Raw genomic sequence first — 26,779 nt, 5'->3', positions numbered from 1 at the left:
GTTCACAGCTATTGCATGGGTGTTAGTGCTCTCAGCTATTGCATCACCGCTATCACAACTATGACATGCAAAAATGTCCTATGGCAGAGCATAGAGGTATGGGACTATGCAACACTAGGAAATACAAGAAAATAATGTAATGCAAGACTCTTGAAAAGCTAAATGCAGGTTTTACTGGTGTAAATTAACAAGACATCTATAGTGGGTATTGCTGACAAAGTCAGCAGTTACTAATCAGCCTTTTGATTCAAGATCAGGAAGCTATTTCACTAAATGCAAAATTTTAAATGCCATAGAAAAGCTGCGGAACTGAGATTAAATCGCTGATAAGGTGATGGGGAAGGAGGAGGTGGAATTTTTTCCCTTTTCCACTTGAAAGATTTAGCACAGTTAAAGGCATCACCAATAAAACTGCAAAACATCCTATGACAAGGTTCTGCCATACACAGCAGGTTGCTTAAAATATTTTTCATATTAATAATCTCAAGGTGAATTAGATGCTGCAAATACAAATAGTGTCACAATTTGGCTGGGTTTCAGAAGGACAAACATCTATGTTTTCTTCTGTTCATAGTGACAACGAAAGTGCTTTGTCCACATGCTATCTATGTAATTGTGCTGGTTTTGTGAGAATGAACATATTTATTCATACTTTTTTGAAGCAGGTTGATTGTGTAAAATGGGGCTGCTAGGAGACTTAAAGCATGTCCTGTGTGAAAATGTGGGCATCCTTTATACTAGGCAACTGAATAACACTAAAGGTTGTGTGAGAAGCTACTGGGAATGTCTAGGTTATGGTGCAGCTAGGAGACATGCAAGCTACATTGTCTGTGAATAGCCTGATGATATGAGTTACTCAAAATAGGATTTAAAATAAATCTCAGGAATCTAATGGACTGAAATTATGCTACTTAGATGCAAGATGTGATAGAGTAGGAAGTTTCATGTGTTTACTGGTGGTGATAGGTGTGGAAAAAAAGCGGTACAGTATTAAAAATTCTGAGTTTGCTGGCATACAGATGTTTGCAATTGAGACCGTGACTGAGAGGCAGGTAGACATTAGTATTTTTTTGCATGTTGGCCAATTACAGACACTGTACTTGGTATTCTATTAAGAAAAGTATGTATGTTAATATGGTTTCCAATGACAGCTACAGAAATCAAGCTAAGAACATGCTTACCCAGAAAGTGTATCGATTAAAGAGGATTAAAGACCATGCCGAAAAAGACAGTGTGAAGACAGGAAAAAGCTTGGGAGCAGGGGCTGGTGTACCAATGTCTGTTACAAATTTTCATTGTTTTTTTTTTCAACAGACTAGAATATGGTCTTGACTTTGGCCTGTAATAAGAGATACTGTGTAGATTTGGCTTTCTTATTTTGCAATGACTGTCAGGAAATAGATTGAAAAGCAGTCTGAAGAGAGAAACTGCAGGAGAAAGTACATAATTTATCAGATCAATAAACTGTTATGACACAGAGATGCACATGGGACATTGTCAGTAACTGTGAAGTGTTACAAAAGCCTTGACCTTGTTTTTCACATTACCCTTGGAGCAATAGACATGTCTACAGGCTCTTATATACTGGAATAACATTGATGGGAATGAAATAGGGTAGCATGCAAATCTGCTGCAGAAATTATGTGGAAATACCTTTCGAGCATTTTTTGTCTGTTGATGCTGACGTAAATAGTCTGCAAGTGCAGTTACTCTGGGTTTGTATTTCCGTGTAGCTGAGGACTGAGTCTGGCACTATGCCTCAAGAATGACTTGATGCAGTTCAAATCAAACACTCTTTCCTATGGAACAGTAATTATGTAATTAGTGTGGTGAGTGGTGCACTGTTAAAATGAATGATGGTGATGGTTGTCCAAAGTGGGACAGGCTGCAGGGGCCTATGGTTAGACCTATGTGTAAAGACAGGCGTGGTGTTAAACTGAAGAGAGCAGAAGAAATTCAGAGCTACAGGCAGACGGAGAGACAGCGAGTACTTGCAGTGACAGAGAGCCCTGTCTAAGCAGCATTCTGTAATGAGTCATTGTAAGGCTTTTTTTATTCCCACTGAGGTGGAGGAAGAAGGACGTACACGCGTATATTGATCTAATGATATGCTTTTCCTGATTATTTTTGACTTGACTTAACGTGTTGTCATTGTTTGCTATGGACGTTCTGATTCACTTAATGCCTGTGGAAGGATGAAACTGAGTAGAGCTTAAGTGCAAAAGGCTTATAGTTTGATCTGTGATAACTTCCAGAGTAGATAAAATTAATGAAGAGAGGAATTAAGTTAAAACTGTATCTATGAAACCAATGTAGACTTTTTGAAGGCAATTCTGTGTTAATTTGACCTATGTTGAAAGGTTTAAAAGATCTAAAGTATCAAGTCCAATTTTCAATCAAGTAACAAGCACCCATGAGTCTGCAAGATCTGCTGACTGCAGATGGGACTTAGTTTCTTTTAATGCTTGAAGATGTTTCTGAAAATAGGACTGGGCTATCTAACTTAAACCTTGCAAGATAAGCATATAATTCCTTACAGATCTGTCACACCTTCATGACTTAGCGTATAATAAGCTACTCTGCTTGACTGAAATTGTGACTATTGTCAGACATGTCCAGGATTGATTCAAGCTTAAAGACTTTTTGATGGAGTTGTTCCACTATTAACCTTCCAGAGTGTTAGCCAGTGCCTCAAATATTTGTCAGGACTTTTTTTTATATGTAGCAAAGAACTGGGAGTTGTGACTGTGGTGTATCAAACATGATCTCTTAATACTACCCAGATGTCAACTGGAAGGATATCTATGCCAATTAATGTATATAGTACCCATTAACTCCACCTGAGTGCTGGCATCCATTCAATAAAATGCTCCTTTTTAAAAGTATAAATGTCTGAAACATTAACAAACATGTAAAAGGAACAAAAATACCACAGCCAGTTTTTAAAAAAGAACTGAATCCTTTTGTTCTTGCTTTATGTGCATGTTTCACTGAAGTTCTAAATCATTAAATTAAATTGTATCTTTCAAAGCTTTTAATTAAATTTTTCATCATACTTTTTATTTCTCTCTATAGTATAATGAAGAGCTTCACTATGTAGAGCCGTGTCTGAATGGAACATTAGTTCAAGCAGACAGAGCCAACAAAGAGGTAAGGAATGAGAGTAACAAAACAGTGGAGAGATAGGATGCAGTGCGTAACAAGGTACTATAATGATCTTTTCCTAGTATAATGCATTCCATTATTAGAATTTATTAATTATTCTCCTTATGCCATTCCAAAGGAGTCTTATGTGACTCAGTAGGAAGAAAAAGAAATAACGTCTTAGTCAATTTGATTGAAAAAACTTAATGCAAAAAATACAGAAATAACTGAAAATATACTGTTAATAAAGTTTAGTAATTATTTTAAGTAAAATACTTCAGTTGCTTTAAATTGAACTATCATTCTGTTGCCAAAATTACCGAGGAAGAGATTGCATTCTTCAGTCAAACTAACACTAAAGTTGAAACAAAATCTCAAAACAAATGAAAACAATTATAATACTATGTGAATAAAAAATTTAGCATTCCAAACAGGTGTGTCAAAATAATAATGCATTCGTTCAAGAAAGTTCTGTGAAAGTGTTCAAATTAATTACATCCTACTGGCATTTTTCAGAAAAAAAATTACAGTGATTTCAGTGAAAGTTTTATTTGAAAGGAGATTGCAGTATGAATCTGCAGCTTGAAGTTTAGTTTATTGCCTGCCATCCCAATGCAGTCACTCTGCGCGAGCATTACTCCATCACACGTCTTAGAAGGGTAAGGTAAGATTGTTTATGCCATGTAAATATGAAGTAAGGTAGTTGAAAAGCTCTGTGTTTCTTGTAGAGTAAAAGGCCCCTTAAAATAAGCCACTTGTGCTGTTATAGAACTCCTTCCCTGCTAAAGCTTCCTCTTTTCTTAAAGTGACTTGTCTACCTATACTGAGTCTTCCTTATGGATAGAGAGGGCAGCTCTCTCGTGTCTGTCTTTGAATACCTCTCTCTCTTTTTTTACCAAATGCAAATCAGATGAGTTTCAGCTCAGCACTGACTTGTGCTTAACGTTCAGTGTGGCGAGAAAGTCAATGAGATGTTATGTAAAGAACGTAGCTCTGAAAACACACTAAGTGTGTCTGTTGAGTCTTTTTACATGTACCAAGCCAAAATGAATTTGATCTTGCTGTGCTGAACTTTGCTCCGTTGTATTATTCACATGAGTTCTTTGCATTTTACCTACACATACACCTTCATTCTATAGGAATTATTCTTCATGGTCTGCTTCCTTAATATACTTGATATTCCCCACTGTTGATTTTTAGATTATCTATCATTTGGTTACTATGTAGAATGACATGAATTGTTTCTAATCCTTTAGTGTTGAAGACTCTTATTTGTGAACTGTGATGCAGTTTTCTAAATAAGCACTTTATTGTGGGTGCATCTAATGAGTCATATGAAAGCTGTGCAAGTTCTAGACCTAAAACTAAAGAGTAAAATGTATTACCCAGATGTACTGTCTGGAATTAATCCTACTGTTAACCTTTCTATCATTCTGCAACTGATCAAAATGCAGATTGCCATACACCCATATGTTACTTAATGTCAGATTTGTTTTAATTTAATTGATCGAAAAGTTTTTATGCCACTCAGAGGATGTTCAGATTTTATGAACAGTGCTTGATTATTCAAAATAGCTAAGTACAATTTCGCATTTTGTTCTTTGGAGTAAGCTTCAATGTAACTTCTGGTTAGCCAAATTACTTTTAAAAAAAAAAAAATATTTTGGAATAAATTTGTGCTTTATTTTGCCTGTAAATTGAATAACGCGTTCAAAGTTTCAGACAATAACTAAATACGATCTTTTTTACAGTTACTCATATTAGTAAGCTGGTTACTGTTCTTTCCTTGAAAGACCAGAACTAAAGAGTAAACTTGACATAGGTAGCATGTAATAGTTCCTTGCATTTTTATATACTATGACTTTGTCAATCTTCATTTGTTTCTTAGTTTGTGGAAATTTATGTGTTATTATTATTTTTCTAGGTTGTGTAATGAAGTTAATAATTTATTTGCCTAAACACTGGAGGGCACAAAAGTGCCATTGTCCTGAGTATAGCTCAGAGTATAAGGATTGTCAAGGAGATGGACAACCACTTAATTCTGAATGAGTAATTCAGTTATTGTGCTCCTGAACTAACATAGTTACAAATAACTTTCTGAATTGTCTGATATTGTTGTAAGATCTGATACTGTGTGATTTGAATATACCAACACAGCAGAATTACCTGAGGGCCTCATCAAAAACTCACAGAATTTCCTGGAAAAGTTTCTCTTGAATTCATAGTCTTTTAGTCAGGTCAATAGAAAAAAAAAAAGATGGCTTAAAATGTTGTTGCTATGCACATTCTGAAACTGGTCAAGAGCTATCAGATGAACTCATCGTAAGAATTCAATCATTTGGGTTGTTACTTTCATTTCTGTGAGTTTGACAAATCTACCTGGCTTCTCTTGTCATTTTTTTCTGTGTGATTGCCAAGTGTCCATTGTAATATTAGACGAAAGATGAAATTACATTTTCTCAACCAGTCTTGCTAGGTAAATGCTCTTTTGCATGTTCACTGGTAGTCATAGCTCGCTCTTTTGTTTATTGAATGATAAAACAGAAACAAGAAAAACGTCATGACAAACACTGTATACACGTATTTTTTCAAACAGCCATTATCAACATATAATCATAAGTTTCTGTATGGGCAAAGTAGAGCAGGTGATTGACAGGCAATGTTTTAAAATATATGCCAATGTTTCAATTTATATGTGTATACATATGCCAGATTTTTAGAAGTCCAAAGTTGATCTGAAGATGTAACTATGTATTCCTTCCAGAAATTTCTGTTCTTTAAGTTTTGATGTCAAATACTCTCCTCAGTGAATGGGAGCAAGGATGACCACATCTGTTACTGCCAGTATAAGCTCTATTAGCACCAAAATAAACACAAGCGTTTTAAAATACATTAGAACTTTTTTCTTTAGCTAGCAAATATCTATTTCCATATGCTAACTTTAAACAAAAACAATTAGAAACTGCTGTAATGGTATTTAATATTACTATAGTTTTCCCTTATTTGAAGAGAGATGTATGTTGTTGATGATCACAAGGACTGAATTTTAACTTCGCTCTACTCTACACTGCTGTATTATACACCTGACCTTACTAAGGACAGGTATTTCTTAATGCTGGAAGCATGCATAAAAGCAGTTTTACCAAGCTATTGATTTAGGCTGGGTAAACTTTAATTTCTACCATTTTGGCAGTATATTTATCTTTTTTTTTAATCATAATGGAGTGCCAATATCAAAAATTCACATTACATTGAAAAAAACACCTCCCCAACATACACAGAGACGCACCCCATTTCTTGCTAACTGTATCTTGATAGGTCATCTGACATCACCTGTAGCAAATAAACATAGAAGCAGAGATAAGAAATTACTTTCAGATGTTTAACTGGAGCTTTTTGTCTCATAAGGAAAGCAGCTGTTTGATTAACTCCAATTAAAAATTGCTTTCGCAGGATCAGTACCCCAGTCTGCATTTGTCTTGAAAGTATTTATTGAAGAGCTACTCTGCTGTCTTTATGTAAGGCTCAGATGTTTTCAAATGGAATCCTTCTACTCTGAGGATGTCACTTAAACTTGTTGAATGTCTTTTTCAATGGAGTTTTCTTTTATCTCTAAGCTTTAACAAAATAAAGTAATAGACAAAGAAAATCTGGAAGATTAGACTATCCTTATCTCTTGCACTTCATTTGCAGTGAGCTAAAGGGCAAACCAGCTTCTCAGCAGAATAAATAGGGTTAAATTATCCTAACCCAGGGGCAGATGGGCCAGGGCTGGGCTTGGGGAGAGACCAGGTCCTCGGTTTTGGGGAAAGCCAAGTGTCGTGTTTGCTTCTGCTGAGAGGATTCCCTGTCTGTGTTTCCAGCAGACACTGCCCGCTCATCCTGACCCCTTGCACAGCGGCGGGAGCAGCCAGCCTGGCTTTCCAAGGTGTAGGCAGAAGTAAAACAGTCCGGTTTGCCCCCGCAGCAGTGTGCTGCCTCAGGCGGTTGGGCTACAGCCAGAGACTGTTCTGTTCCCATGCACAGCCTGTCTAGGTAAAACGAAACCTGGGAGCATCTTCAGGGAATGGAGCTACAGGAAACTGCCTCAGCCTCAGGGCTTATAGCAGCCTGGGAAACCAATGCTTCTTACTGGTTTTGGTTCTGAATATTCAATGGGATTACAGGGAGCAAATGAACACAGTCTTTTTCACGTTCAGGGATGGATTGGAGAAATTCTTCTCCATAATGCCTAGGGAATGTAACAGGCTTCCAAAGAACGAGACTTTCAGAAAATCCAATTAGTCTTGGCGGGGTGCAGGGTAGGGGGGAAGGCTATCTGGTGTCTGGTTTACACATTTTCTGAGTGAAACAGTGTGACTCTTGCTTTTTCTTTTTTTTTTTCCTCTCCTCCACAACATCTCTTCTTTTTTTCTTTTTTTTTTTTCGAGAGGGAAACAGTATTATAAGCACAGTGTTAGTTTTTCACATTGACTCTAGACCACTTATTTTCTATACCATAGTGTTGGTATGGTATGGATTCCTCATTTTTCTCTCCTTGTCTTTCAGGTAGGAACATGAGCTAGACACTAGAGTAAATCTGTAAAGTGGTTATAGAGCAAGGATGTGGCATTTCTCTTTGAATGAGAACCCAGTTTTATTGATAAAGCTGCATTTGTTTCCTCTATAATGTGCAATCTGTGTCCTGGTTGCATCTTTACTTAAATTATTACTTCCTTACGCCCGAAGCTGATGTTTTAAGTCTCTCTTCTCACAGCCATTTCAGAAATGGGTGCCTGGTTTGTTAATTTATATGATATAGGAGCCCAAGTTAACCGAACGTTCTTGCTCTTGCATTGCTTTGTGAAGTAAAGACGGCAGTTAGTCAGAAAAGAAAACATGGCATGATTACTTTTACCTTTGCAACTTTCAACCCAGCCAAACACATGTTTTGAAGATTGGTACAGATTTCATGATAGTTGGTATAGTGAGGGCAGGAAATTTTTTGTTTGTTTTTTAACAAGCCTCATCATATCTGCGGGGTTACTTGATCAAGATCACTCTTCGATTAAAGCACTAATAAGTATCTGTCTGGTGCATTACAGCAGATTTTTAAAGGACATCAGATAAGTGTAATATAATTAAGCATTTAAGCATTTCACATACTCATGCATTTTTGTTATGGTAAGGGAATGAAGGTTGGAGAAAACAGGTTTTCAGCCCTGAATCTCCAACATGTTGATCAAGTAACGTGCTTTTCTTAAAGAAAGAGTGAGGATACATCGAAAGAAGTGACAATTCTAAGCATCTAAACCTGTTCCCTGGTTCGGGGAAGCAATGTAAGAACAACAGCAATGTAATGCAGTTGTATGTTGTGAATCTTCATTTAACTTTATTTTTTTAACTGTTAGCAACAACCCAGAAGGAAGTGGTATTAGCATAATATGTTAAGAAACTTTCACAGGTTTTGATCAAGTGCAAAATTGTTGATTTCGTAAAAGCTTGTTACATGTATCTTTCAAAGCAGTGAGGATCTGAGTGCACCTTGAATTTGTCAGATACAACTTCAGAAAGCCGTATCTGAAAGCTCCTATTTAGAAACCTGATTGAATCAAGTCTCTTTTATGTATTTATAAAAGACAATCTTACAACTTCAAATACGACAGTGATGTGAGTGCTGTTAATATATGTGCCACCAGTTTTACTAAGATACAAAGTGGGCATCCCAGTACTAGACTACTTACAACATACAGTGTTTCTACTTTCACTTTTACAATAGGAGAATATAGTAATTTGTTTTAAGAATAATTATAATTTACCTGTGATATGCTAGGCATCAAGTTGCATCCACTTATTTCTAGAATTTTTCATAGCCTGGCATTTGTTGTAAAATTTTGGTGTTGGCATTGAAGGTTCAGTTTGGATATGTGGAGACGTACTCTCAGAATGTTGTAAGCTATCTCTAATTTGCAAAACTTGCTTCAAGTTTCGTTTATCACAGAGATTAAATCTATAATTACATTGGGTAGCATAAATGAGGTCGAAATGAATCTGTGATCATAAATGTGGTTTAGTAATATGAAATGTGTAACATAGATTTGAATTTTACCAGACTAATTTATAATTTGGCATTAGCATTAAACAGCTGCTACCTTGAAGTGTATCAATTTGCTATACACAAATTTAAAAAGGAGTGGGAAATAGTTCAGACACTATTCTGTCACCGTCTGCACTTTCTCCACAAATTACAAACATGTGGAACTGCCTATTTTAATACCAGTTTTCTTGGGCCAAGAGGTTTTCATCTTTGAGAAACTCCATGTTACAGTTTACCTACCCCAAAGGAATCGGATGACAATCTGATTTAATATAACTCCAGATTTAAAGTAACAATATTACAATATACATTCCTCTTTTATATGTTGTTTTAATGTACTATATATGGGTTGAGGACATTTCTCTGTAAACGTTTCCAGATGAAATATATCATCTTCTAGATGCACAGATAGGTGCAGTAACTCCAAACTAAATCAAGAACCTACCCCTGTGTAAATTAGAATGACAAAAATAGACAGACGTAGTATATAACTTCCAATGAGCTCTTATTTTTGTATGCAATTATCAGAAATTAAATAACCAGAAGACTGATTCAGCAATGAAGCTGAGTGAAATTGCCAATAAGAGGTTGGTAAATACAAATTTTGCATATTGAATTTTATTTAAGCAAATTACTTAGGTGTATATTTATCTATTTATCTCTGTCAGATCTCCAAAAACGAATGTTGACTGAATTGTGTAACTGTTAAAACAAAACCATAAAGTCTCACTGAAATCTAATTTCTTTGTAAAACTGACTAGCCATTATGGACTCCAAAAACCGTCAGCTAGCCCCAGACCACCGAAATTTGGTCTGAAGTTTTCTATTGCAGCCTCAGGCAACTAACTTAACAAGAATTTGTTTTTAATCTGAATATATTGAATCTTGAGTGCTCTATTCAGCATTATCTACAGGATTGTTTTCCTGACAAAAATCCAGTCTACATGGATCTACACAATGTGCTAGGGAACACAAGTGGTTGGATAATCATCTCCAGTAAGCTAGCCTATAATTGCCCTGACAATGGATTTTAAATGGGATGACGTTTAAACGCATTTTACAGATGTGAATGCACATTCATCAACTCTTAGTATACGTGGATAAACTTCCCTGTGACACATCAGCGAACATCACTCTCCCACATACACATATGTCTCCTGATTGTTTTTTTTACTGGTTTATATGCTGATGTAGTTCATGCTCACAAATCTGATAAATCTTTGCCAAGTATGTCTCAGGAACGTTTGGAGTTACAGCATGCAGGGATGAGTATGGGAACTAATGCTAGAAGGAGAAAAGTCTTGCACTAAAACTGACAGAAACCTGGAATGTCGAACCCAATAATAACACTTTTCTGTAGGAAGCTCAACCTCATCATACAATTAATGGCAAATATCATAGTTTTTCAGTGTAGCTGTATAAACTCTGCTGCATATATTAGTTGTGAACTGTTACTTCCTTCTTTGGAATCAGTGGAAAGTGCTTTATTCATGTATGCTTAGACTTGAATCCATGGTCCTGTAACCCCATCTAACTTAGGTATTCCTACTCATCATACATGGTACCTTATTTTTGGTAATCACAAGGAAGCTATAATAAAATGTATCTGTAAAGGGTACTGGGACTACTGTGTAGTGTATCGCCTTAACAAGAAGGAAATCAAAACTTTGTTGGTTGTAATAAAAATGCTGAAAACTTTGTATAAATGGGAAGCTGGGCATAACTCAACTAACTAATTCAGAAGCTGTAAAATAAAATAAAAAAAAATGCTAGTTTAGCTGGGTAAGTAGGAAGATAAGAGATGGGAGCTTGATTTGGTCAGAAGTTTACAATGGTAAACTCACTACCAGTGTGCGTCTGTCTTGTCAGTGATAGAGAAATATGATGTAAAGGCAAACAAGTTTTGAAGTCTTCTGGAAAATGGTTCTGCCATAAGCGATGAACTTATCAGGTGATGTATCTCTGTTTGTGAGGCTTTAGGTGGTGTCCTCATGTTAAGATGCACTAAACTAGCCTGTGAAGTCTGGTAGACTGTGTGCCAATTAAGACTTGAGCCAAGTATGCCACAATTGTGAATGGCTTTGTCATGATGCTGTGGAAAAATCCATCAGTGAAATTGTGCGTGTTTGCTATGGTCAAAAGAAATATACCAAAATAAATGCCAGGCTTTAGGATTACATTAACTGACAACTTGTCTGCTCTTTTTCGTATATGTCTGTGATGGCATGGTTGTTACGGCACTTACCTGGCATTTGGGAATTGGAACTCAGTTCTCTGCTTTGTTGTATCATAACAGAAATATGACGTTATATTATATACCCTAATCCCCGAAGTTTGAAAATTTAATGTAATCATCTAACCAAGTATGGTCCAAAATCCCTACAATTGTTGATTAAGCTGTGAAGCTAGAAAATGTTATACACCTGGGTGTACCAAAAGTGCTTTCAGTCATCTCATTATAAGAGAAAATCCAAGTTCAGTTGTGATAAATAGTGATAAATTTATCCTTTTGTTCAGTTATGCCAAAGCCATATGCAAGTGGTGTGATTTTAACATTCTGTATAACTGTTCCATGAAGCATAGAATATGAAGACCATTTAAAATCTTTCTATGTTTCTACTCATTTAAGTTCTGAAGTAGTCCAAGTCAAATTGGACTTTTTTTTTGCTGATTGGGCTGTTTTTTAAGCAGAATTAGGCGTGTGACTATTAATTCTGACACTCTAATGGTGTGTCAGTGTACTCCATTCGGCATGTCCTGTTGTTCTTCAGGCATATTTGTAACTACACCTAAAACAATAATCTGCTTCCTGATTCGAGGTCCATTGCACTTATTTGTTGGTTTGTTTCCGACTTAAAGTGTCCTTACAAACTTTACATAGTTTAAAAAGAAAGAGAGAACCTTTTTGATTTGCATACATGAATTATTATCAGATATTAGGATCACTGGGACTGTCTGGTTTTAACCAGTCGATAGTGTTTATAAACAGACAAAATCAGCAGCATGCAAGGGTCCAGGACTGAGTGTATGCATTGCTGATGTTCTGGGTTGAACCCTTGCAGATATATGCAAAGACCTTGTCCTGGCTGACATGCACAAGTGCATTTGTATCCTCACTCTCTTCAGCTCCTGTTCTTCAGCCACTTATAGATGGATCATAGATACCTTCACAGCTGAACACATCTATACTTCCTCACTGTGATAAGACACAACTTACCCTGTTGAGCTCTGGCCCTGTAATTTTGTAATCAGACATCAGAGTCTGATTGTCATAATTGTGTGCTTAATTTGCATTCAGAATTACCAAGATTATGCATGTCAATTAGGTATTTGAGTCCACAATTAGATATTGCACATTCTGGTAATTGCACATGGAAATTAGGAATACAGTTGCATGTGAATGTTTGTGCACAGAGTTGGACAGATATCCAGTTCAAACTCTAGGAAATTCAGATATTAATCTATGGGCTCCAACAGGACAGCAAAGAGAAGCTGAGATGAACCAATATTATTTCTTGTGCAGTTTATTACTAAAAAGAACTGTTTAAGATGAAAAGATGGAAAGATGCTTTTTGACTCATTAAAAGCAGAGGACTCCTGCTTTCTGGGATGTTTGTTTTCTGAAAATTACTCAAAGTGGAATTGTGGTGTTTGTTCTAAAATCACTTATTATTTTTCTTTAAATTGATGTTTCAATGGTTAATGTCCTGCCCTGACATTTTTTCACTCCTAGTAGGGTTGAAATATACTTTTCTGGTTTTCAGTGCTTTTGTAAGGGATGAAATTATTCAACTGGCAGTTGGAGACATGTGTGGGCAAGTCGTAGAGAAATTTTGAGGAGTGTACTAATTGGAAACTGTTTTCTCATACACAAAGGATACAATGCTTTTAAAGATGCCTTTTCGAGTAATAAAGGGGGCACTGTAGCATGACTGGCAGGACATTGCTGCACTGACTGAACTTAGTCATACACACACTATACATAGTGAAATAGGAAAAAAGATTGTTTAGAGATTTAATTTTTTTTTCTTATAAATTTCCCTTAAAAAAACAGCATGAGAGAGAATAGTTGTGTCAATAGTATGGCCTTTGAAGTCAGAATAAGGTACCGCTCTTTAAGAGGGTAAAAAAGTAGTTTCTATGAAAGTACAACAATACATTTTGATTGTTTGATAATAATCAGCCTCAGCTAGAAGTAGAGTGAACAACCTGAAGAAGCTATTCTTTGTGCTGCCTGTAAAATGAAACATGATGTGTTTTTGCACGGATCCAATTAATGCCACACAGCCAGGGCATCTGCTATGATAAAAAGAGAAACAAAGAAATGTTAATTTGCATGTTGGTGTGTGATTTTTTTTTTTTTTCTCCAGTGGACATACAAAGGGCTGAAATTCTCAAAAAAGCAAAGACAAAATAGAGAATAGAGTTGGTTTAAAAAAAAAGATCAAAACCCCCATAAACCTCCTCCAGACAAAGACCAAACCGCACATGCGTTTTAGTTATTTTATCCTTTTACAGGATCTCCTTGTAGCATCTGTTCGTTCTGAAGCCTGGAGGCAGAAAATACTGATCTGTTAAAATTCATAGTGCATGAAATCGATTTTTAATGTTTTTACTATTTTGTATTAAAAAAAAAATCACTATTTTATTTCTTCGTATATCAACAGTGTATTTTTCAGAGCCTGTGTGTATCTCTCTCTCTGGCAAGAAAATGTCCTTGTTTTCCTGACAGATCATGTGAACTGAATTATATACTAGATTATACTGTTTACTAGTAATTTTTGGTAATTTATTTGTGCTTTATGTTCATACTTGATAATGTATATGCATTGTAATAAACATTCCACAGTACTTGTACTTCATAAACTATTGTGTTTTTTAAATACCAGCATAATTCTTGTTTAATTATGAAGCAGTAATGTATTCCAAAGAGAAATACGATTTGTAATAGATATTTATTTAAACATATCTGATTTGTGAAAAGGTGAGATTAGAAATTTATTTTTGATACAAAAATTTATCTTTATTGATTTTCAGATCATTCCTCTGTTTAGAGTTGAATCCCTGTGTTAGTAGGGAAGCATCTGTGGTAACTGTAAACTAACCTTAGTTCCACGAGTCTGAGAGAGATGGGCTGTGAATACAGGGCTGCTTCAGCAGCTTGAAAACGTCTGGTTGACATATTACTTTGATATTAAGAATTGATTTTTGACATTGATGAAGCAATAGTAAACTGCATCCTTTCCATACTTTTTAACTGTTGACATCGCTTTCTGTTTAAAAATATTAGCTATATGTAAAACTGGTTTTGCTGAGATGTTTCCTGCAGAATTTTATAAACATGATATATTTTACTTTATGAAGAATTTCAATGAACAATTTTAAATTCATATGACCTGTACGTATTTCGTGAAAAACAGTTGTATTTTCTGAGTTTCTGAAAAGCTTTACTGACTGTGTAAGTCCTGTGCAGTAATAAATCCTTTTGTACAAAGACTCATGGCCATCAGTATCAGTCACTCTGAGTACTTAAGTCAGTAGTCTTTGAATCTGACTGTTGGTCAGTTATTGTGTTTTGAAATAGCTATGGAAAAGACACTGTTTTGTGCTGCTGACAGTTGAAGTAGCCTTTTCCTGGGAAACTGCCATCTTTGAGTTACCACTCTCAATTTCTAGGCCACGTTATTTGAAGTCAAGAATATACTGATGTGGCTTTTGATCAATTTGGACCTGAAATTCAGAGATACTTTGAAATAACAAGTTGGATACAGAATAACAAGATGTTGATGCATTTACTGAATATTTTGATATTTTGTATTAATTCTTATTTTTATTATTACATGTAAAAATATGAAAAGTACAATTCAAGGGACAGCAGTATTTTAATTCTACAAAGACAATTAGTTTGATTTGGTTTTCTTGCATATAATAATGCTTTAAGACCAATGGACGGATAAATAAAAATTTTCCTCTTACTAACCTATTGAGGTAACTTTTATCCAGTTGTGGAGACTGAAATAATGCTTCACAAAAGCATTGCATCCTCTGTTATTTCCCACCACATATGTCTTCATTTTCTTCTTACAAATTAATTGTTATATTTTAAAATGTATTTCAAATAGTAGTTACTAGTACTACTAGTATTTACTTAAGTTAGCTATGTTTAAGTTGGGGAAAAAACCCAAACATTTTGCAGTGTAGCTGTACGGACATTTATGCTGCCCCTGCTTCTTGAGACAAACAAGACTGTGCCCTTTGGCTGCTCAAAGTATTGAGCTGCAATGAACCACGTTTACTACATCACTATGAAGTAATTGTTTTGAAAAAGCAGCCCGTTTTTTGTGGCTTTGGAATTGCCTAGAGGCTAGGATGTAAATTTTCCTTCTCCAACTTACTGAAATTTAATGATGAAATACGAAGTTCTCTGCCTTCCAATATACTGCTGTAATATCTTTTTATTTTATGAAATTAAAAAAAAAAATTCCATCATAGAAAATCATGGGAGTGAAGTACTTGTTTGTTGATGTTACGTATAGTAGTGTCCCTTTAGGATAACATGTTTCATGATACTGTATATAATGATATATTGCTCCTCCTTATAAACTTAAGAGAATTTGTTTCTCCTCTGAACATTTTATTCTTGGAAAGTAGCACTAATGTTGTTTTGAAAATGTGTACTCAGTACTTCATAGCTTACATTTTGTCTAAAAAATTACAATTGAATTTATATATTATATAGTAGTCCTATATTTTTGTTGAGTGCAAAATTCATGAAATTTGACAAATTTCTGACATCTCCAGAGAAATAATGTGTGTTTAGAAAGAGGAAAACGTAGGATGAATTCTGACCTGTCAGCCTCTAAGAACTGTTTGTTATAAAATGTTATTCATGCTCATGGCCAGCAAGTATGGAAGTGCAAAATTGATGAGCGACTGAAAAAAAATTAAGTGTGGCTACGCACCATAGTACTGAAGATAATTGCATATAACTAGCAAGTGGTTACCTAGTCTTTCTTTTTGTGCAGAGTAGCTCTTTATCAATCTAAATAATGTACTGACACTGATAAACTGTATTTAAACTGCAATAGCCTAATGATTAGGGTTTACCATCTTTTAGGGAGGGATCGTAACAAAAAGAGTCTCAAAACTAAATTTCAGAAAGAATTATTTTTATTCAGTAGTAGATCCTGAAAACTTAGAAGCTGAATAGTTAGAAATAATGCAAAAATTACTATACGAAGTGAGAGGAAGATATGTGTATCCCTAAATCAAAATCCAAACAAAAAAAAAATCAACATAAAATTATATGATTGAATAACTAGCCAAAAACATACCTTTGAAACCTTCACATTATTATTGTTCTAACACATCCTCAGTTTAGTGTGACTTCAAGAGTCAAAAGGATTAACCAGGAATGACTTTGGTTTATGAATTAATGTTTATAAATTAATCATTTAAGCTTAAGAATTAGGTCTAAAGATGAGTTTAGAAATCCTTAATCATTGATATCAAGATGTATGTTGTAACAATATACTGACAAATAAAACCTTGTTCATGTTTCAGCATTTCAGGGAACACCTTGACAAACTATTTGCAAAAGGAATTGGAATGCTGGACATTGCTTTAAATGAAGCTTTCAACATGCTCAATGAAGTAAGTTAATGCTTTTCGGATTAATAAGGTTTACTTCAGTGTCTGTACTGGATGTTAAAAAATAATAGAGTAACAAGCAAATGTCACAGTTTAGATTGTTCTTTTTTTCTTTGGAAAGGCTACCATTTTAGGAATGACAAGAATTTGTATATTTATAAACACTTTGAGGATACACAGTTATTAGAGTTTTGAAATTATTGTTCCATAGGTTTAACTTCTGGCATGACAATTAGTATCTCTTACACTTTTGAACTTACTTTTGTGATACTCTAAGATAGAGGGAGAAATCATAGAATCACAGAATCCCAGGTTGGAAGGGACCTCAAGGATCATCTGGTCCAACTCCTTAAAAGAGTACAGCTAACCATTTTCCACTTTGTCTACACTATGTGTCCTTTATGTGCCAGAAATCTAGTCTTGTGAGTTATAGGTTGGCTAAGGGTGTCTCATCAACACTTAAAAAAAAGTGGGGGTGGAGGAGTTAAAAAAAAAAAAAAAAAAGCAACTTTGTTTTACACAAATAGACTATTAAGATTCTGGTTGGATTTTTTGATTTTAGAATGGTTCAGGGGTTACACTAATTAAACTCAGTTTAATTTTGTCTTACAATTACCTTTCAGTATTTGTCTAGGTTGTTGAGACTTGAAGATGGTTGATACTGGTGTCTTTGAAAAGCACATTTAAAAATCCGCTTCCAAATTCTTTCCAGTCATCAATTTATGCAGTGTTCATTATACAGGGTAAGAATATAGAAGTCCTTGGTACAGTAGTTAGGCATCTACTATGTCATGTGACAACTGCAATTATCTCTTTTGGTGACAAATGCAGTCTTTGCAGTGATTACTTTTAAAAAAAATCATAGCCAATTAAATAAAATTCTATGACATTTCAAAGACTGTTAATCACAACCAAATGCTGTAAATGTCAGGATGCATTGAAATTTTTGCTGCTAACTGATGAATCACTGAGTTAATTGTAGTTCATCATAAGGCCCTTGTCATTGTTATTATTATGGAAAACGCTTTCATCACTCTTGCTATTCAATAAAATTAAGGTTCTAGACAAATACGAGAAGATATTACTCATCAAAGTGTTTGAATTTAATCTTATTCTTCAAAATATTCAAACAGATAACTACATAGAATAATGCAAATGCATACAGAATGATGTTTTAAAATAAATATATGAAGGCATTCCCCCTGCTTTAATTTCCCTTTGAAGGGAAATTATATCTGTCTCTTTCAAAATACCTTGTCTATATGGAGAATGTATTCCTTGACAAAGTGAGTTCATCTTTATGAGAAAATATTGGAACTAAGATCATACTAATGAAGGAATCCCATGTTAATAATTCTGGGTCTGGTTAAGACTGGAAAAACTGCCATGACTGAAGAATTTTAAGGATAGGCTGCCTTGCAGGTGTCAGAGATAAGAGTTTTCACAGAGGCAGTGACCAGAATATAGCCAACCATGTAAACCCACACTAGTTTCCCTTTAAGTATCGTCTTTCTATTACTGTTTGCTGAGGTTCCTGTTTGATCAAAAGGAAAATGATCTGGAGGAGAACTGCAGATGATATAAATGACTGTTGAATGATACTTGTGCATGTAATTACTCAGATATGGAAATATGAAGGCAGAAGAAAAAAGGGGACAGATCACTGCTGGAACCCACCATCCATGCCCTTTCCTACTGCAGGCATGTCTACAAAGATTACATTTTTGGAAGTTAAGAACTTTATCTAGAAAAAAATTTTTTAGAGTTTTGGGAAGAACAGCAAATATGTAAGGGTGAGTAGACTGAAGAAAGCTTAAAACCAGAGCAGCTGCTAGCCCAAGTCAAACTAGAATACTCCAAATAAAACTTATTAAATCCAAAAGCAATCAGAGACCCTGCAAGGTAATTCACCTTTAAATTTAAATGTTACTTCTCAAATAGGACCAGCCTTTTTTGGGCACTATTCAGTGCAAGTAGGCTGGTGAGGTGGGACCAAAGTAATTATTACTTGGCTTTCTCAGTACCAAAAGAAAGGTGGTAAGATGAGGCTTTGTCTGACCTCAAAGTTGGTAAGGTACCTGAAAATTACATGGGAAGAGAACAAAAGGAGAGTGTTCATTCATTAACGTGTTCAAAAGTTAGTCCAATCTATAGAGCTGTGTGTAATGCCTCAGTTTATTGATCTTTTCACAGGTTATTTTTTGTGTGTGTGTATTTGTACAGAGTAATTAAAAATAACTTTCCATCGTCACATTTTTTTGCTAAAAGCTGGATATTTCACCTAAGTTCCTTGAATCTATAAAATAATTATACACAAACAAATAAGAACCTATTCTGCAATAAGAGCAAATGGAGACACAGGGATTCAATGTTAAGGCACTAACTCCAGAGTTAAGAGATCAAAGCTTATGTTATAGCTCAGTCCAATTTACTTGCTCATTGGCAGGGAGAAAATCTCGTTTGTGCAATGATGAAACTTTCTTTGCATACTCCAAAGGATATGTTGATTGCTGTCTAAGTACCTATGCTCAAGTACTGCTGTTCAGCATCTTGAATTACTTATATGTGTTCATTCAGAGTAATAGGAGAATCTGAGAATATATAAATATTAACTTGTTTCTCCCAGATAAACATTTTATGAAAAATAACATATGGAATGTAATTCTGACTGAATGTGAATGCCATATGAGTAGCCATATGTCTCTCTATAAGTGGTGTATCTTCTGTACTTTGCAGTAAAATTATTGATCATTCATTTCTTCTTTTTGTGTAGCTTGTTATTTTATGTCAAAGCAGACCCAATGTAAATGCATCAATACATATCATCTATCTAAAACAAGGGAACACACTTGTAATTTGTGAAAGTGCTATATTTATATATGTTTCTTATTTTTCAAGCTGATAAAATGGGGATGTATAATGAATCCTGATTCTGTTACACAATTGAAGTTACAATTCAGTAAGGTGATTTATCGGTGATAAAATGTTTCAAACTTGAAACTTTTTCACCTACTTCTAAGTGTGCTAGGGATTTGACAAGATCCATGTTTATCCAGCGCGATCCTATCTGTCTTCATCTAACAGGAATGTGCTGTAACTAAATGAATGTTTCCTTTCATAGTTCAATCACACAGGACAAGGAAGTATTTGCAGCCAAGCCATAATGCTGATTACTGATGGAGCTGTGGACACATACGATACAATATTTGCAAAACATAATTGGCCAGACAGAAAAGTAAGTGTGTTATCACCTTCATTTGATGGAAAACCCAAAGCTTCATATCCGATATAAAGTGTATGCCTACTGAAATGTCAGTAACAATCTTTCTAATGATCTAAAAATGATTTTGGATAACTGGATGTTTCATTAATGACGAAAACGATGCTTATGTGGTATCGCTCGAGGATAGAGATGGCCTTTTACTGTAGTAATGAACTTAGGATAATAAGATATTAAGGAAGGATTTTCCTCCAGTGTGGGTTTTTGACCATTACATAATGCTTCCCCTGTGAGACATAATTAAACATGAGAAACTTTTATCTTTTTTTCTCCCAAAATGCTCATTAATAATTCAGTGCTTTTTGAAGCTGAAGAGGGGTATGTACTGTGGACAGTGAATGGTTTACTATGACTGGAGAAGGAGCAGATGTAGTACTCAGTTTTTTCAATTTCTTTGGCAGAGCAAGGGGTAGAGTTGGCAATTGATGAGATTTTATTAGAAATGTATTTGGTTCGATTGATCTGTGTAACGAAATTTGCCCAGAATTAAATTCCCTTGTTGTGTAACACATGGATTTTATACGGTAGTGCAGAAATGCCTTGAATTTTCCTGATGACAAAGCTCTAGTAGGCCTCGTGTTTGGATGTGAAATAATTTCCTTCTACACTTTTTATCTTCTGCTAAAGCAAGTTTTGGGACTATTTTAGGAAGTTTTTGTAGTTCGAGATACCTGCCATGTTACATGCCTGTGGAAGCAACAAACTCACTCTTCAAAGTGCAATTTGAGCAAGTGAAAATGTTATGTCAATTACTGTCATTTTGGGTAGAAAAATGACATACAACTATTCTATTTTTTGTTGGTTAAGAATATTTTATTCAGAGAATGTAGAGTAATAACTAACTGCAATCTGAAGATCTATTTTCCTCTTCAGATACCTTGCTCACTCCTTTTATGTAACTTCATTCTCTAAAAGAAGGAAGTTCATACTTTCTGTGATTTTACCATGACATGGCAGGAAGTCTGTAACGTTTAAAAGAATACAAGGATGCATCGGTATATGCATGTCCTGCGGAGAGCTGTAATACTTTTTGTGTGAATTGATGCTAGCCTTTGTGTAGTGGAAGGGATGAAGTAGTTCAATATTTAATGCCTTAAGATGTAGAACTAGATATTATGAAATGAGTTTCATTGGATGTCAGCATTTGTCCATTTTGGTGTTTATTGTACTTCGTTGGGTTACATCTCAATTACCACTGGCAAAATATAATAGAAATATTTGTTTCTACTCTGTGACATGCAAGTACCACCTCCTTGAAATGCGGTGATCAAGTGTTTTCAAGTCAGAGGGGAATATGTGTCTCCCTACTTTTCTTCAGTGCTTTTCACTGAGATTGTTGTTGCTATTTACATGAAAATGTCTCCTGCCTTTTCGTATTCTGTATTTACATTTGAAGATGAGTGATTTTTCAGGGGTAAAGGTTTTAATGATTTTTCTGTTGATTAGATGTTTGGGAAGTTAGGGCTTTATGAAATATTTATGAAATATCTGTTGAAATTACTGAATAATTCTGGAAACAGTAACATATTTGAACTGTAGCTCATTTTTCAGATATTTAAATATTCAAAATGGAATCTGTTTTTATCAGACTGGTCATGTGTTGTATTTTTCTTCCTAAGTAATTGAGTATAACTCCTTAATATTATATGGTTTAAGTCTTCTATCAGCTGGCCATGCTCATAGGAATGCATGGTAGTAATATAGTCTCGATGTATCTTTTAATTCCTTCTTTGTATTCGCATTATTTCTGAATGTTTTCTGACAGAAACAAGACAACTATAACGTGATTGTGAAATCATCCTTTATAGCTGTTTCTTCAAATCACAAATGTTTATGAACAACAGACTTTTTTTTGAGTAATTCTCACACGTTTGCATACGCTTCTGTTCTTGTAGAAATGGTCTGAGAAGTGCTAATTTTAGCTATAGGCTTCGATATTTACTGCTAATACTTTAGTCAATTACATCTTGTAATGGTTCAAGATTTCCATGATCAGATGATGAAAGAAGAATTTTCATAAAGCAAAATATAAATTTAAAGAAATTGAATTTAAACAAATTAAATAGAGGATATGAGGAATATGACAGAATCTAAATAATCTTTGAAATTTCATTCAACGTTTCTGGCACTTTCTTCCTCTCACTAATTTTATCTCCTTCCTAGTTTTGATATGATTGAGTGACTTCGTAGGCTAGCATTAGCTCTGTTTTGTGAAAACATAACTCATTTTCTTTCACTGGAAAGGAGGCTTAAAAGTTTGGTTTTGTTTTTTTTAAAAAAAAGTCTTCCTCTCTTATTTAGTGGAATATTATCTGATGTAAGTTGTTCAGTCCTCAAAAGTTCCATGAGAACGTTCTGCTTTATCTAGCAAACACCGATGTCTAAGGAGATTTACAGAATCTCTCAGAATGATGTGCCTCTGATGTCTTGTATTTTCTTATACTGTGAAGTTAGTTCCTCTCTTAAGAATGTGAAGAGAAGATGGGGAAACTCCCTCTCTCACATGAAATCAGTAAGGAAAGAGTTCTCTGAAGCAGTCAGGTAACTATTTTCACAAAACTGTGTGCTATATATTTTTCATGTGCAAATCAACAGCTATATCTGAGATTACAATACTTAGTGCAGCTGTTGCAATATGGAGGTTTCCCTTTGGGTATATTTCTGCCAAGGCCTAGCATGAAGAATCCTATCTTATTTTAGCAAGGACACAGTGTTTAGGGAGCAGCTTTTGCTTAATATGCAGTATTCTAGACAACTCTTATAAAATATCTAATGTATTATACAGTCTTCTAAATTGTATATTAGAAAGCACATAGAAAAAAGTCAAATCAATTTGTCCTCTTTTCAGCCTGAAGTATTTCAGTATGAAAAATGTAAAAGATTTCATGTGTATTCTTTAATGCATTAGAGCTTTCAACATTCTTTGTTGGTTTTGTTGCTCTAGAAGGGAAGAATTCTTGAAAATACAATATCCTACATATTTACAATGTCAGTGTGCCTAAAAATTATACATGCAGTGCACTTCAAGATCCCCTGCTTTTGCACTACACCATCTTCATTCTCTCCAAAGCCATTTTTTATATATTTGTAGATCATGCCTTTAAACTGTTTAGTAGGTTTTCTTCTCATGTGTGTTTCTTTTTTTTCTATTCATCTATACATTACCTTGTTATCTTTCTTATCGTTTATGTTTTTCTTGCCATTTTGGTACTGTGGTGGACAGTAATGGACAAAGTAATTGCTTTAATTGAGATAAGATCTTAAGTTTCTGTATTACCTCAATTACCCTGTCAGCAAAGTACCTACTTCAGTTATGTTTTATCTAATGTTAAATAATATTTAATGTGTCATCATTAGTTGCAGCAGAAACATCTTGTTCTCTTATAAAAAGGAACTAATTTTTCATATAACTGTGAAGGCTTTGCCAGTTTGTCAGTGACAATTTCTGAAAATGGAGAGTGAAATCATACTGTCACCATGTAAATAACAACTCATATTTTCTTCTTTTTTCTAAAACATCCGTATCTTTTTTTAAAAAAGATACTGTGTAAGCAGGGATAAAAGCACAGTATTACATATCATTGCAGATGTACTCTGCGTGATAACTGGTTAAAAAGGTACTTCTTTTTGATAATGTATTTAATAAAAATTATATTGAAATAATTTTGAAACAGAATAACGCAGCTCCAATTAAATCCCTAAAGTAGCTTAAATTAAGTAATTGAGTTATTTTGGAGGACATCAGCCTGATTTTGTGTATGAGCTTGGGAATTATGATCATTAAAAGACTATTTAAAATTATCTTCTGGTCTGTTTCCTTGAAAGAAAGGAACACTTTCATTTTACTATTTCTTTTTTGAGTCTCTGTTTCCCTCACCAAAAAAACCCAACCCCCTATCTTTTCTTAATATCTTCTGCTACTTACAGTATAAATCTAGAAGATGCTGTTTTTACAACTATGATATAGTTGTATAGTTGCAGTGTTCCTTCTTTTTTTCTTTTTTTTTTTTTTTTTTTAATTGTCCTATTTCAGGAGAAAGCCTTTAAGTCTCAAAATACCTTTTTGATGTCAGTTAGGACAGAGAGAGTCATGCCTTTACTGTGTATTATTGCTTCTACTATTATATCCAACTGCTCTATTAGACACCAAGCAAAATACTGCACTTCCATATTTCACTAGGTACCTTCTTCTAATGTAAAGGCGTGAAAAGATGTTGTTGGGGTCTGGGGGTAGCAGGCGAACCGACATGAGTACAGGAAAATATAGCCCTTCAGGTTTGCTCCCAGAAAGTTGGTAGTACTACTAATTGTCTGTTCTTAATTAACACAATCCCGCTTCCTCTCTGTTGGGAAATTCTAGGAAGTAACTCATGGAAAATTTCAGGGAGATTAACCTTGTAAATGTTGCTGAAGTGCTATAGCACATCTGAAAACTAATTTACAATGAAATCAGAGATGTGAGAGCTTCAAGCCCTGTCGTGCTCTCTGTTGAAAGCCATTTTATTCACTAATTGAAAATTAATAAACTTGAAACAGAAAGTAACTACTTAAATAATATTTAATGTATTTGGACATTTTAAATATAGCAAGACTGTTCTCAGTATGCTGTGATTTTTGCAAAGGATAATAATGTAGCAAATCTTTTTGCATAAATGCATGAGGAAACACTTTTAAACCCTAGTGACTCACCAGCAACTCCATGAAGTCTCATGATCCTTTTCCTCCTATGGCTTAAATGACCAAGTGTCTGCATGTTTTGCAGCATGGGTCTTATTCTCTCCTCCTTTTCCTCATTGTTTTTATGTGGCTATCCAGTTATATACTTCTATAAAGCCCATCTCCTCATTGTTTTGGAGAAGCTCAAAAGCATTTCTTCCACGACCATGATTCAGGGCAGAGTCTAAAATCCCATTGAAATCAAGGCGAAATAGGTACATAATTGAACTATATAAGCAAATGTTTTTGTGAACTTTCAGTTTAGGTGTCTTCTAGCATGGCCTTTTTCATATGGGTGGGGGCAGAATTCACAAGTGGTCAAGGAAGATATCATCTTAGTGAGCTGTTCTGACTTGCAACATTCAGAAATAGATGTTCTGCTCCCTTAGCCTTATTGTACCACATGCAAAATCTGGAAAAGAAAGCGAAAGAGTCTTTTTTTATTATTATTTTTTTTTAATCTGAGTTAAAGTACCCCTACATTCATATTCATATTCATACCTTATTCATTATTCTGCAGCCTTTCACTTACTGGGCAAGTAACAGTGAATAGAACTTCATCTGTCTGTCTCCTGTTAATTTGAGGGCTCTGAGGAGAGTTCATTTTGTATGAGAGAGAAATATTTTCTTTCTGATTATGGACTGTTACAACAAGGCAGAGATTTAGGATGGTTTCCGTGAGTGCTAAGACTTCAAGTAGGGTGAATATAGAGAATAATTACAATAACATCTTTATTCCTACTGCTAAATGATTATGATGCGAAAAGATCTAACAGCTAGTGCTGCCTATGCCTCAACAGAACTGTTGAAATTATAAGATAAATAGTTCCATGACTTTTAAGTATTTATACCTGCTTTTGCATCTGTCTTAAATTAAAAATTTCATAGTCTGGAAGGTCTCTGGGTCTATATACAATATTTAAAATTATAATTGAATCCAGAGATTAGCGTCTCAAATTTTACTGATTATGATTTGATTTCATAATAATGTACTATATTTGCAGGCAATAATAATCAGTCAATAACTCCTTAGCTATGTGGGACTTTAATGCATACTTTTACAGGATCAGTATAGTACAGTTAGTACTATATGGTGTTATGTTTTTTTAAATACTTCAGAAAATACTTAGTCATTACTGGTGGCTACTGGCCACTTGGTCACTAAAGACCTCTATTTCAATCTGCTCATTTATATTAGAGATCTGCGAAATAAATATTTCACTTTTTTTTTTTCTAAAAATCTGTTTAATGAGTTTAAGGATGACCAACAATCTATTGGCTTCAACTGCTGTATAAGAAATTAAAGTCTGAGCTTTGGATATATGTAAAATTCCCCAAACATTTAGACTCTATCATAGGACAGGAAAGAACACTTTCCTTACCCTTTAACAAAGGAAGATGTGTTTTCGTTTCCTTTGTCTGAAAACTATCCTACAGACAAACGTGAAATCAAGTGGATGCTGTGAAAACAGGCTACAAGAAAATGGGTAGCTGAGTTGTGGCATCACATTGATTACAAATCATCTTTTTCTTCATGTCTGCTATCCACAAGGTTACAAACCATTCTGCAGATTTTTATCCAAGTCTCTGTAGCTTAGGAACCTGCTGATGTTGGCAGCATGGAACATTAGCACAGTAAATTGAATGTCTTGTGTACTACTTTGTCTGGATGTTATTAAATTGAATTCTTTTTTTCTAAAAAGACAGAAGTACTTTAGAGGCGTGTGTTATTACTGCTACACAAACCATATGCTGTATTACTGGTTATCTCAAGAACAAAAGAAGGTCCAGACACTTTATAGACCTTTCAAGCTATGACATCACTTCTGTTAATTAGCTATCTTTTTAGGCACCCCTGCAGTATGATGAAAGATGGGGTATGAGATCAAACGATAGTTCTTGATTTGGGGATA

The 26,779-nt window shown here is 34.7% G+C and overlaps 1 protein-coding gene across 3 annotated transcripts in view; it reads left to right on the top strand.

The window, feature by feature from the left end:
• CACNA2D3 (calcium voltage-gated channel auxiliary subunit alpha2delta 3) overlaps positions 1-26,779 on the top strand; it is a 445,975-nt gene that overhangs the window by 203,110 nt on the left and 216,086 nt on the right. For all 3 annotated transcript variants that reach the window (XM_086618882.1, XM_086618881.1, XM_086618879.1), the window contains exons 9-11: positions 3,076-3,150; positions 16,784-16,873; positions 19,992-20,105. In XM_086618882.1, the coding sequence (XP_086475008.1) occupies positions 3,076-3,150; positions 16,784-16,873; positions 19,992-20,105 (279 nt within the window). The remainder of the gene's footprint in view (positions 1-3,075; positions 3,151-16,783; positions 16,874-19,991; positions 20,106-26,779) is intronic.

This window comes from Tauraco erythrolophus, chromosome 12, assembly GCF_009769465.1.
Source record: "Tauraco erythrolophus isolate bTauEry1 chromosome 12, bTauEry1.pri, whole genome shotgun sequence".
Lineage (NCBI taxonomy): Eukaryota > Metazoa > Chordata > Aves > Musophagiformes > Musophagidae > Tauraco > Tauraco erythrolophus.
Note: the sequence above shows the minus strand (reverse complement) of the source record. Positions and strands in the feature narration are given on the sequence as shown.